This window comes from Triturus cristatus, chromosome 7 (assembly GCF_964204655.1).
Source record: "Triturus cristatus chromosome 7, aTriCri1.1, whole genome shotgun sequence".
Taxonomy (NCBI): Eukaryota; Metazoa; Chordata; class Amphibia; order Caudata; family Salamandridae; genus Triturus; species Triturus cristatus.
The window spans coordinates 1,210,638,168-1,210,651,513 of record NC_140590.1 but is presented as its reverse complement, the minus strand read 5'-3'; the positions used below and the strand labels follow the sequence as shown (position 1 = coordinate 1,210,651,513).

Sequence of the window (13,346 nt, the reverse complement as noted above, 5' to 3'; positions counted from 1 at the left end):
GCCCCACCGGTGTCTACAACAACTGACAGCCTGAAGTAAGTTGAAATTGGGACATGTTAAAGTATGCCTAAACGTTAGATGTCACCTGCTTTTGAAATCTACTTTTACATGGAATTTGCACCTTGATTTTGAGACTCTCCGCCTTACTCACATCTTTGAAAATGAGGTGATTTCACTGTACAGCTTTGAATCTTACTGCAACGTGTTTGAAAGGGTATGTGATTACTAACGTAGTTGACAATAGTATGAATACGTTATCTTAAAGTGTATATTCTCAATAAAATAATGTCATCCGTGAAATTGACCTAATACAATCTGACTTGGGTACATGGCAACATGGCCAGGCTCAATTAAAAGCAATATTCCAATTTATTTAGGCACTACAAACACTACTTGCTGGACATGTTCGCTCGCATTTTTAAGCTATTTCGGAAATTTGTGAGCCAAGCATTTTAACACTTACACAGAAAATAATTGCAAAACAAAATCGGCATCCAATTTAATAAAATTTGTTTTAGCAATTATAGAAAATACAGTTTTCAGTGGAAGACACACCATTAATAACGTGGCTTTTACACAGATTGTGATTTCACACCCCATTGCAACATCTCATTTCCGTAACTATGGAAGTATAGGTCCCTGGGATGGGATGGCTATTGATCTCCGCCTGTCTCTCACTCTGTTTCCAGCTCCCTGCTCTATTTAATCCACATCCCTCTGTCTTTGCACCAAAACATTGGTTTTACTCCACTAAGGTCCACTTTCCTAAGGGAGAAGAGCCAATCCTCACTTATCTGAGCAGGGTACTCATCGCCCAAGTAGCTCGCCAGTCTGTCTTGCAACAGCTGCTTATTGTGGCCATCCATAGTAATATCACAATCTAAATGGGGATAAGGAAAGATGATCAGTGATCCTCCTCCCAGCTGGTTAATATGTTTCAGCAGTCTTGAAAGGCCTCATCTGAGGTCCCAAGCTTTCTTCGGCATCTGAACTGCTTTCTTCTGCTTCTGCAGTGTTTCACCACCGCCAGGGTCTGTACAGAACAGAAAGCTTGAAGGAAAGACCGAAAAATAGGAACCCCAGAAAAACCAGAGGAGCATAATTTTAAAGGAAAACCAACGTTTCTAAAAGAAAGAGAGAAGAATTAAGTAGGAAAACCTAAAACTACAAGGGACGCCGGTGTTGTTTCAGTTGAGGGCTGAGTGGGACTTCACTGTCCACAACCCAGCTGAGCCCCTATGGAGGAGGAGGCTCCTACAAACTCGTGTTTCTTAAGCGCTGGACTCTCCCTGAGTGCGGGACACCTATTTTGCTTCAGCTGGGGTCTGAGTGGGACTTCATTTTCCACAATCCCTTGGCTTCCAGGAACCGCCAGGAAAACTCTTTTCCAGGCTCTCATCTCCAGCCACCTGGACTATGGGAACGCTCTGTTGACCTCAGTAAACAACACCTTGCTGTCCAAGCTGCAGGTGGTCTGTAAACTCGGCCGCATGGCTAATCTGCAATCTTCCCTCTCGCTCGCCCTCTTCCCTGATTCTCAGGAGGCTTCACTAGCTGCTGATAAGACAGCGTGTCATTTTTAGGTCTCGCCTGACCCAGCGCATGCGCTGGTCTGGCGAGACTTATTGAGAGGGCTCCAAAAAGTGCTACCGGGCCAGCCTAGAGCTACAGTGCATGTGCGCGGGCGCGCGCGCCTCGCTTTACCGCGATTACTTTCACTTTCGCGGCCCCGCGGCCGCTTTGCATAGCCAATAGGTCTCGCTTTTGGGACCTTATAAGTATTTTTTATGCAACTGTTGCATGGCTAAACACTTATAAGGTCCCAAAGGCGAGACCTATTGGCTATGCCAATGCTTGTTAAACTATGCTGTCTGACACACAAGGCACTCCACAAGTCCTGCCCAGCATATTTGTCTACTATACTACACCTTACCTGCCTCCCAGATGTCTAAGGTCTGCGGATAAGGCACTTCTGGTGAGCCCACGCATACACACCTCAAGACAAGGGGCAGATCTTTCTCTTTTACAGCCTCTTACCATTGGAACAAACTTCCTTTTAGTCTCCACTCCTGATCAGATTTCACTTCCTTTAAGAAGGGGTTGAACACTTGGCTGTGTTAGAATGTTTTATCTTCATTTCGAGCAGCGCAATGCAGAGATATTCCTCTGGGAGTGAGTCGTGCGCTATATTACATTTCAAATAAATACATCCAGCTGAGCTCCTAAAGAGGAGGAGGGACTTCTACGAACTCGCACTTCGTAATCGCTGGAATCTCCCCGTGGCGCGGGACACCTGTGTTGCTTCAGTTAGGGCCGAGTCGGACTCATTACCCACAATTCAGCCGAACGCCTAAGTAGGAGGAGAATGGGCTTCTACAAACTTGCGCTGCACTCTCCTTGCGGCACACGAAACACCAGGTCGTGTGCCCACACCAAGACCGAGCCCTTCTACGCCCAGAAGAGACTGAGCTAGGCCATCCCTCTTTTGCCACCACTATCATTTGTGGTCCTCTAAGGTAGTGAATAATTATTTGTTTGGTCCTTGCTGACCTATAAGCAGAGGCGCAACTAGAGCCAAATTTCGGGGGGGAGAGGGGGGGCGGCTAAGAATAAATTTCGGGGGGGGGGGGGGGCTGAATCTTTTAAGCCATAGGCAGAGTGGAGCTGCAGGGGCTCTTGGAAGGGGTGAAACAACAGCGAGGCCTCATTAACATGCAAATGGTATTTTAAAGACCTGTGAAGTGCTCGGGTGCGGCTGTGTGCGCCGGGAAGCTGTCTCATCCCGGGCTGCCACACACGATGGGGGGGGGGGGGGCTGAAGCCTTGTGAGTCCAATGGGTGTTGCGCGCCTGCCTATAAGTACCCATTAACGGGCTTGTCTAGCTCTATTGGAATGTGGAAACACAAGGCTGCGTGCAGTCGGTGTCATAAATAAAGAAATTGAACTCGCTGAGCGCCATCTGTCTCTTACTCCTACTTTACCAGTGCACACACACTGTCAAACAGCAGAGGCTTCACCATCTGGGGACTCTTCCATCACTACAGAGTCGGAGCTCTTTTCTCCTACCCTGGTGCATTCAGAAAAACTATTAAGCATATCCACTTCTACAGTTAGTGGCCAGCCGGCAAAAAGGAAGAGGGTTCAATCAGGCGTGCAACACCCATTGGAATCAAAGGGCTTCAGCCCCCCCCGACGTGTGTGGCAGCCCCGGATGAGACAGCTTCCCGGGCGCACACACAGCCGCACCCGATCACTTCACAGGTCTTTAAAAGACCATTTGCATGTTAATGAGGCCTCGCTGTTGTTCCACCGCTTCTAAGAGCCCCTGCAGCTCCACTCTGCCTATTGCTCACCCCTTCTAAGAACCCCTGCAGCTCCACTCTGCCTACTGCTTAAAGTTTCAGCCCCCCCCGAAATTTGGCTCTAGTTGCGCCTCTGGGTTCAATCATGCACCAAATCAAAATTACTTGCTCTTCAACTACTAGCTTCAAAGGAGACACTGTTGGCTACGGTGAGGCATTTACTGCTTAGGCAGTGACAGTTCTGTGTAGCAAAATATCTGTCATCCTTGAGGCTGAATTAAAGCAATTTTCAAATGTTTGGGGGTCATTGAGGCAGGACTTTGAAAGTTGAACTTAGCCCCACCGTCTCAATCTAATATTTCTCCACCCGCCACCTCTGGTGTAAATGCAACTCCTCCTTCCAATTGTTTGGCCAATGATGATTATAATACTGGGCAGGCGTTAGTTAAACTGCCCTTCTGTAAGGATGGGGCCCAGGCCCAAGAACTCGGCTGATTTGGCCACTCTAGGCGGAGAGCAGGATAGCCCCTGTGCCAGAGGGAGAGAAAGAGGGGGGAAGGGTAATTGGGGGAATGGAATGTCCACTGTGTCAGGATTCGCGTCTCGCCACAGTTAACCTCTCTCCTGAAGACTGCCCATATGGGGCAGTATTAACAAATGTTCCTCACTTGGCACCGCCCAGTGTTGAATCATTTGTTCAATTACAAAAATAAGGTACTTCAGTGGTTTCATACAACTGTTAACTTTCTGTATTCACTGGGATCTGACATGTTGATGGTTTTAGGCTGCACCCCTCGGATAAGAGCTTGATAGGCAATTGTGTGATTGTTAATTTCAGGTATCCTGCCACAGTTCTAAAATTGCTGTTTAATTACCAGTCTGTATGTGTGTCCCAGTTAATCACCCTTCACCCGGTGGGCTACTTCTATCGACAGTTGCAGCCGGTGCTTTTCCCAGCCATCACATGTCACTCCTCACCTTCTAATGTAGTTCAGGCCCACACTTTCCCGCATGCCCTCCAGCACCTGGGTACTCCTAAATCCTTTTCTCCTTTGATCTCGGTATCAAACATTGCAGCTGTTATGAGCTGGAATATCACTCGGATAAATTCGAAATTAGAGGACTTAGAGCGGGGCCAACTCATAGACCATCACGGGATTTGCCTTTTCCAGGAAAATTGGTCGATTGAGAACGTCTTCAGAAGTAGCTTTGAGAGCTATTGTTTTTTGGCTATTAGGTCTTCAGCAGGATGCCCCTTGTGCGAGTTGCTTATTTGGGTGAACTACTTGGTGGTCTGTTTTGTAGTGGATTCACTCATTGCGTCTTTTGATATGCAAGGGTTAGTATTCACTTTCATTAAGGGAACCCCTCTCCTACTGCTTAACATTGACAAACTAGAGCTTCAGTATACTTGTGTGGTTATTCAGTGGCCTCAGATGTAGGTACCTGTGAAAATATATTTCCTGCAAAGCAGTGGTTTGGACTTAAGATATGCCTTTTGGCCACATCAAGGTATAAACTTAATTATTTTGAAGTGAAAATCATATGATAAATCACAATATGGGCCATTACAAAACACCCCACAGCAAAAGTATGATAAATTATATGAACCCATAATAGGGTTATAGTCATGGTGTTGTCCTTACCCTAATGGAGTAATCGTAAAGGCCTCTTAGCGGGGAGGGTACAAGGGTTCCTTCTGTGTTCTCACACTGAAAGTCTTGGGGTTCACCTGAACGTGTGCGGGTCCCTTACAGCAACCTAATACTATAGGATACTCTGACCCCTTTCAGCTTGTGACTACAGAGGGATACCTAGGACCATCCCCTCTAACGGGCCGTTAAGATTAAATCAAAAGGGTAAGGATAACATATATGTAAATTGGACAAAAACAACATATGAATCGGGACCATTGCACTAGCCAGTGAGAGCATGTGACCTTATAACAGATTAATTCAGCAAAAACTATGTTACTCACTGGATCAAATGAGAAAGAAACCCACTCACCTCTTGGTGTTGAATTAGAGCTTCTTGTTCCTTCTTGACATCCTGAAATTTGCTTAAAGTGGTCTTTAATTGTTCTAAAGCTATAATCAACTGATCCTGAAAAACAAGGTACAATAATCATCACAATGTGAAGAAACCCAACTTAATACTGTCCATTGAACTGTGGCTGGCATATACTAGTGAACTATATTGTTCAGTTTTGGCTGTCTTGGAAAATATAATGTTCCAAGTAAAAGAAACAACGATACAGTAAATAAGTGACCAAACAGGCATACTAATGAAGAGACCGCCTCTAGCAGCAAGAAAGGGACTTGGAGGAGAGAGTCTGTGAGAGCTCTGCAAAGAGAACAATGACCTGTGTGGGAGCAATCCACGACAGGGGGCATGCAATATTTCAGCATTACAAAACCGCCTAGTATTGTTCTTGACTTTTTTTAAAGTTGGTATCAGCCCATGTCTGCTGCCAGGGGAGGCTCTGTGGAGTGGGGTTCAAACAAATGGCCCCAAAGTACCCTAGACTTTATGGTAGTCTGGTCTAGAAGACACTGTGATATGTTTATTTTTTCCCCTTTTTTTGTTTTAAAACTTTGGCTGCTTTAATATCACCCAGTGTCCAAGATTCTGATTTGACTCCTGGGCACATCTTTTAACATCAGTGGGGCAGATTTACAAGCCCCTTGCGAGACATTTACGCCGCCGTTGCGTCACTTCTGTGACGCAGCGGCGGCGTAAACCATGCGCCATGTTGCGCCTTATTTACAACGTGACGCATCTAGGGAGATGCGTCACGTTGTAAAGCCCTGCGCCACATGAAACCTGCGTCAGGTTTAATGTATGCAGGGTGGGCGTTCCATCGGAAAAAGCCTCGGAAAAGTGACGAAGTGAAATCTACAAGATTTCACTGAGTCACTTTTCCGACGCTGCTGCGTCAAAACCCTGCGCCTGCTTGAAGCAGGCGTAAGGCATGACGCAGCATGTTCGGTATGGGCAGCCCCTGAGCATTGCTGGAGTTGCGTCATGCTTGCGACACGACTCCAGCAATGCGCCGCCCTTATGCCATCAGATGCGTCACGCATCTGTTTATCCTTGCGCCATGATGCGCTGCATTGTAAATGCGGCGCATCTGTGGTGGCGCAAGGGTAAACTTGCGTGACGCATCTTTCCTGGCGCATCCCTGCTGATTTGCAGGGATGCGCCAGGAAACATAAATCTGCCCCAGTATATTTTGTTGTTTTGTTTCCCAGTCTTTTTCTGAAATTACTTCAAGTTCAGGATGTTAATGACATCAAACTCGTGGTAGTCTGGTTTGTCTAGCAGTCCCACGCATCAACACAGATGGTTACATCATAGTTGAAACTTTTGGAGCTGCTCTATAGTCATGCCATACAAGACAAATTACTTACACAATGTGATTTGAATAATTGTAGAGTGTTGATTTGTTTTCTTCATGGTGACCATAAATCTCTTAGCTGTCCATCAGCCTACAGCCACAATGGCATAACCATAACTTTCCTATGGTTTACACCCATGTAAGCTCTTAGCTGAGCTCTGCCACCTGCAGGGCTAATGCCGCAAAGATATCCAGGCAATATTTACATCTTTTCATCCCCACACGATAAGGCTATTAAATCTACTGTGGCTTACCCTAGAGGGAACTGATAACAATTAGAAACGTACTTACTTAGAAACATTTGGGGTTTTTTTTTGTTTGAAAAAGGGCTATATAAGCTAATGCGCCCGTTTTATTTTCTAGAAGCTGCATCTACAAAACGTGTGATGTGCTAAGATCAGGAACTGACTCGGGTTTAAAAGGAGAAAAACAGTTTTCACCACAGATTTTGCAGTTTTCTAAGTAGTCAATATTTCCTATTTGTGTGTTTCTACCTACTTGCACTTTGCATGTGAAAAAGGTATAATACCCATGGGTGACGGCGGACAACAGAATATTTCTGAAAAGTAGGCAAAATTCAGAAAAAGGTGACTTGTGTAGCTTACTTATTGTTTTCTTAAAGAATCTTGATTGCTGAAATCAAAACCTAGAGGAAGAAAAACTATAAATGGGTGTCAGTGTGTTCATCCGTATGTTTTTTTATGCTCTAGATGGCCAATCTACAAAAGTGATATACCGTTACATCCATGACTCTTTCATGCATAGGGATATATAGTGTTTAAAGTTTATCCAAAAACATGTGATACCCGGAGCCATCAGATAATCTGTAGTTTGCGGTTAATCAACGAGTACGAACAAGCGTTAATTCATAAGGTAAATTCATATGGATGAGAAGCCATTATTAAGAAAAGTTATGCATTTTTAAACTTGCCCAAGCATCTGAGTTTAAGAATAATGGTTATTCGTACAACTCTAAATTTGGGGGGTGCTCAAAATATCATGTTATTCAGATGGTGTTTTGCAAAATGTGTTACTTCTTCCATGCTCACTCATGTTTAGAAGCCAAAAATAATGCATGTTCTACTATTCTGTGTTCCCGCGCTTTTCTCAATAAAAACAGTCCCTCATTTATGTGGGTGGGCCCATCATTTGCAATAGGAAAGGCTCCAAAATGCAATATGGAGACATCAAGAATTTTCCATGGAAAGTCAATATTTCAGAAGAAGTGGGTAGTTGCAGTACTTTGGGCAATGGGCCAGATGGCACCCTGGGAAACCTACCAACAAAAAATAGTTCTTCAAGCTGGGTTTGAAAGCGCTATGGATCAAGCCTTCTGATATTACCCCTTCTAAAAAGGCTCTTCTGAAGAATGCATACTGAGGGTACATTAAAAGCGAATGCCTACGTAATGCTGATAGCAACACCCTTGTGGGAATGTCCTTGTCTTAAAAAAAACAACCCCAGTTTGAACCTTACCTTGATGAGGTTGTTCTGCAGTGGGGCAAAACGCTTTTTGTCAAATTTAGAGTGGGCACTCTAGCTGTAAACAGTCGCATTCACAGGTAGAACAAGACGAACATCCAGGCGAGCGATAAGCGTACTTGCCTATTTTGTTTGAATAGGGTGGAGTCTATAGAGCATATTATATTTTGTTGCCCACTGTATCTATCAGCATGGGCCAAATGGCTGAAACCTTATTGCCAGAGTTTGGGGCTTCGGCATTATGCACTCGCTTTTTGAATCTAGCGTTCTGACACCAGCAGACTAACTGTCTTCTGCAAACAAGATGTTGAACAACAAAATAAATTAACAAAAATAATCTTACCTCGGCGATCCTCTTTGCTTGGCAGGTCGACTCTTCAAAATCCACCCACACCACGCACACTGCCTGGCTGCACTGAAGCACTGAGCATAGCGGGCATGCAGAAACTTGGCATCACACATCACGGCCAATAAAAGCACTGCTCTCATGCTGTTTATAATAGTAAACAACATACAAACAGTGCAAGTATTGGCTGGGACAGGTAAACACTGCGCTCCATCGGAGACCGATGAAGCTATCTCTTTGCTTCCCAGCTCATACAGCGAATACTAGGGAAGCTGAACTACTCATGTCAGACTGGCCACAAGCAAAATATCAGCCAAACTTACACACACAGTTTAGATACACAGCTCCAGCTGGTCGCTGCAGTAAACCACGCCTAGGAGCACAGTGCACCTTGCCTGCCAGAAGATAGATAAATAAGGTTTATGTGGGTAATAACTTGAAGGTAGTGGGTCAACGCCCCTACGCTCCTATGGTGAAACCGCCCGATAGTCCATTTACCTTCCATGTTTTTTGCCTCGGAGCCCACGTCTGTAACATCCTGCAAGTGCAAAGGCAAATGTCCCCATGCGATGAGGGAGCACCGTTATAATCCCGCTGGAGTAGGACAAACACAGACAAAAACTATATTGTAGAAGGGGCCACACAAGAATCTGCAGCCCTTTCTACAAACCAAGTGCCCTGGGGGTGGAGAGACAAGGACGTAGCGACCTCCACCCAATTGCAATTTCCTTATATTTATGCCTAGTGTACGTTTTTCCCATGTTGCTGGCAGCCAATTAGATCCTGTTCATAGTTGAGGACCAAAGAAAGTCATGTGTTTCCGGGATGCAATTTCTTGTTTTATTTTATTCAAGTATTAATTGCTCTCTTTGGGCCATTCAAAAGCATGCACTTTTCTATTCAGTTCTCTCTACATTGCACTAATGGTGGCAGATAGTAGCACATATATCAAGCACAGTAGCTTGCCATACCCAAGAACAAATAGACATCAGCTGTATCTTTGGGTACTTCTGCTTTACAAATGCTGATAACCTTTATTGCATTTGGATGCATTCTTTGCTAGAAAAAAATATGACCAGAAGTTCTGCCTGACCCAGCCGAACTCAGGCGACCCGAGGGGGGGGGGAATGACACTACCAGCACTATGGGATGGTGAGGAAAGATTACCTTAGCTACATCCTATGGAAGGGAACACTACTGCCTGAAGATGGAAGGCTCACTGTAGGGAACAGATTGGTATGGAAGCACTAGGTGACGTACTAGATGGTGGGGGAGTTTAAGACATTTGAGGTATTACAGCAGGAATAAGTACTAGCCGCTACCAAAAGGTTCAAATATTTTCAAGGGACACACACTCTTAAGAGGGCAGGGGTCCTGCAGATGATCGTACAGAACACAGACCGCTCGAAAGCTGGGTCCTTGGGAGTGCGATCTCCCACAAGACGGTGTCCCACCTGTACGGCACCATAATTAACAGCGGGCCAGAGTCTCTGAGATAGGTGGGAGGCTGATGTGGGGACTCTGGAGGATACTGACTGGGAAGTAGCCCTGATGTACCCTAGGGAGACCGCTATCAAAGTCAGGATAAGACTGATTCAGTTCAATGTCCTCCACAGCTCATTCTACAACAGGTTCCAGCTATTTTAAAATGGGGAGGGCTGAGCAACCCACATCTTAAGTGGAGCACAGAAGATCGCACATTTCTACACATCCTTTGGGGCTGCCGTAGGGTGAATGAATACTGAGGGGAAATTATTAGTGAACTGGAAACTGTAATGGAAATGAACTATGCCCAGGACACACTTCCTGGTTATAAAGGCATTCTCAACGACCTAGTTATCACTAGGAAACAATTGCTGTTCTGTACATTGGGCTTCATAGTGGCAAAAAGGGATGTGGCCAGCATGTGGAGAAGGGAACACTCCAACAAGGGGTATGTGGCGGGAAGGAAAGAGCAGATGTATGGAGGCAGAGAGGGTGGTTGTCGCAAAATATTTAATAAAATTTGGGGAAAATGGAGAGTCTATCATGGACTAATTGACCATATCAGCGATTCACCGCACACGGATGTTCGTAAGTAGTGCTCCGCTCTTTCGGGGATGGGGGCACATGGAAGACTGTGCTTGAAGTGGGACTCTAAGTGTCCACCATATATGGCATGAGTGAAAAGCGGTGAGGGGGTGGGTGGAGAGTTTTGTTGCAGAAACACTTGTATCCTTATGTGCTTACTGCATGGGCATCGTTTAGTGCCAGAAGCAAGAAAAATATGCAAAATATATATTTTTTTAAAGTCAATTCCTTGTAGTCAAATTTACATTTATGAACATTTTTCGCAAGTTGTGTGCACAAGTCTACCAGGGAATCATCATGTGACTTTTGTGTTAGTCCCAAAACATGGATTTTAAACTTATTTTTACTGTTGTTCCAGTCGTCCATAGGTTTTCATGAAAATACTTCTGCTGCAGATGATATTCCAAAATTCAGCCTTTCGTACTGAGAGTCAAGAACACAGCGATATAGTTGGGCTGTTTGTTTAACTCACGTTAATGATATTGTTTATAAGATCTAGTTTTAAGACGCTTGATGCTCCATTTGGGCAGCTAATACCACCTAGCAATGATAAACGGTGTCATTTTAATTCAGCAGCTGTATTTGGTTGGCGCATATAGACATAAATGAAAACGTTGATGGTAGCTTTATTGGGTATGGCTACAATTGGTGACATTCAGGACCTTGTGTCTGACATGATTTATATTATGTCTTTTTCTAATAGGCTATGGAGTTGCTCTTCCACTTTATTTTGTGGTCCAATGATTTTGTGCCACAGGACGAACCGTGTCATTGATATTTAAGGGTATTTGTGAGGTTATCAATTTTCTCACACCTTTAAATAACATTGTGAAATGTTCTAGTATCATGTCTTTGTCAGTTAACTTAAGTGTTATGGACTAAACAAACTATGAGCTTTGCTGTTAAATTATGCATGTATTTTACAACATTTCTTCTTGCGTTGATGTTTTGCCAGATGTGACAGTTTCTTGAAATGTTCCCATATTAATAAGTGGAAATGATTGACCCCTTGGAAATGTATAGGGTTGATTATGAAAAGATTGTCAAGCAAAACTTCAGCATTCATATTATATCACAGGTGGGACCTCTATGGGGTACAAAGGTGGCAGCGTGCAGCCCTATTTTAGCTATACTGAAGCCATTGTCCTTATTTTCCTACTGCCTAATATGTTACTTTGTTTAGTTTAATCCTATATAGACATTATGTTTCATTTCTTTCTTGTGACAAATCAGCTTATTCATTTAGTTCACTGTGTTCCATTTGTCTACCACATTGTACATTTTCTTATTTTCCATACTTTGCCCTTTTTCCAAAAATGTAATCCTACTTTTCCTACAGTAGCAAAGTGATTATACTTGGCACATTTACAAAATGTTGTTTCAGGGCTGGACATGACACAGAATGTGGAAATACAAATCCATATGCGTTGCATTATTTACGGTCCTGACGCTTTCCTTTACTTTAACTTATATTTGTTGCACTTTTCTATGTCTGTTGAATGGATTTCTGCTCTCATTTCTGTTCTTACCATCAGTAAGATCTTTTGTAAGACTAAGCACTACTTTAGTTATTCAGTTATATATGCAGTTGAGTGACCAACTTCTATCATTCTTAGCCATACTGCATATTTATCGTTGAATCTGTGAAAGTCACAATGAGCTGCTAATTTACAAAATGTAACTGCAAAGTCATCCATGAACATCTCCTTGACATGCTATAGTTAATGTACAGTTTTCAAAGTCAATATTTCTTTGCAAGTGAAAGTGTTAATTTAAACGTGTAATTATACCTTCCCATATTTGTCTTTGGTCTGGCAGGTATGTGAACAGCTCTTCCATCACACATCTTTGTAGATTTATCAATAAATCTCATGTTTGCTCATTAGTGCATCTTCTACAGGTTGCTTGTGGACAATGTTCAAATCTAAGTCTCCATTTTTCCCATCTTTGTCCTAGTGAAGTGTCTCTTTATTATACAGTTAATTAAAACAGTAACATACAAACATCTCATCAATACTTAATTAAAACAAGGAAAACAATTAAAAGCACATTGTAAAAGCAGGCAATCAAGATTAATAACAATTCCCAAGCAGCATTTCTGGTTAATGGCAAGAATGTTAAATTTAACCATTTAGAGCCAGAAGAAAAGTGTGAGGTGAAAAAGGCCATATCAGAATGTCCCAGGGTTTGTTACAGTTGCCAGTGCCTAGCTTTCAGCAAAGTCCATTTGTACAGTGGCAATATAGGAAGGGACTTGAGAATGCTTCAACAGCTCTTAGTGAGCTATCTCTGTAAGTGTGTTTTTGGACCCTGCAAGATGATCCGATTTGACCCCCTGGATGCCGTCTCATGTTCTTTAGCTGTATCTTAGTACTGAGCTGTGTGCAATGTGGTTAAAATAAATGTTAATAAACTTCCCAGCCTTTGCAAGAACTTGAGCGGAGTTGTTGCTAAAACACAAATCAGATGCTCCCCTGCAATGCCTCAGCAGCTTGTCCCGATAGACTGGGAACAGTAGCCGACGACGGTCGTGAGCAAGACGGGGACAACAGCATAGCAGGTGAAGCCAAGACTCATCTGGGTAATTACAAAGCCTACACGTTAGCTGACCATTCCTCCGAGCCCAAAGCGGATTAAAGTCGTAGATTGGAAGGGCTAAAAGCCTGATATAAATAATTTTATTACGAGTCTGTGGTTGAAGGGAGTAATTAAAATATGGTTGATGTTTCCCTTTGATGTACGAGGCAC

The 13,346-nt window shown here is 43.6% G+C and overlaps 1 protein-coding gene across 3 annotated transcripts in view; it reads right to left on the bottom strand.

Annotated features, from left to right (window-relative positions):
* The window catches only part of LOC146811615 (zinc-binding protein A33-like), a 234,887-nt gene that overhangs the window by 140,329 nt on the left and 81,212 nt on the right, over positions 1-13,346 (bottom strand). For all 3 annotated transcript variants that reach the window (XM_085614513.1, XM_085614515.1, XM_085614514.1), the window contains exon 3: positions 5,311-5,406. In XM_085614513.1, coding sequence (XP_085470639.1) covers positions 5,311-5,406 — 96 coding nt within the window. The remainder of the gene's footprint in view (positions 1-5,310; positions 5,407-13,346) is intronic.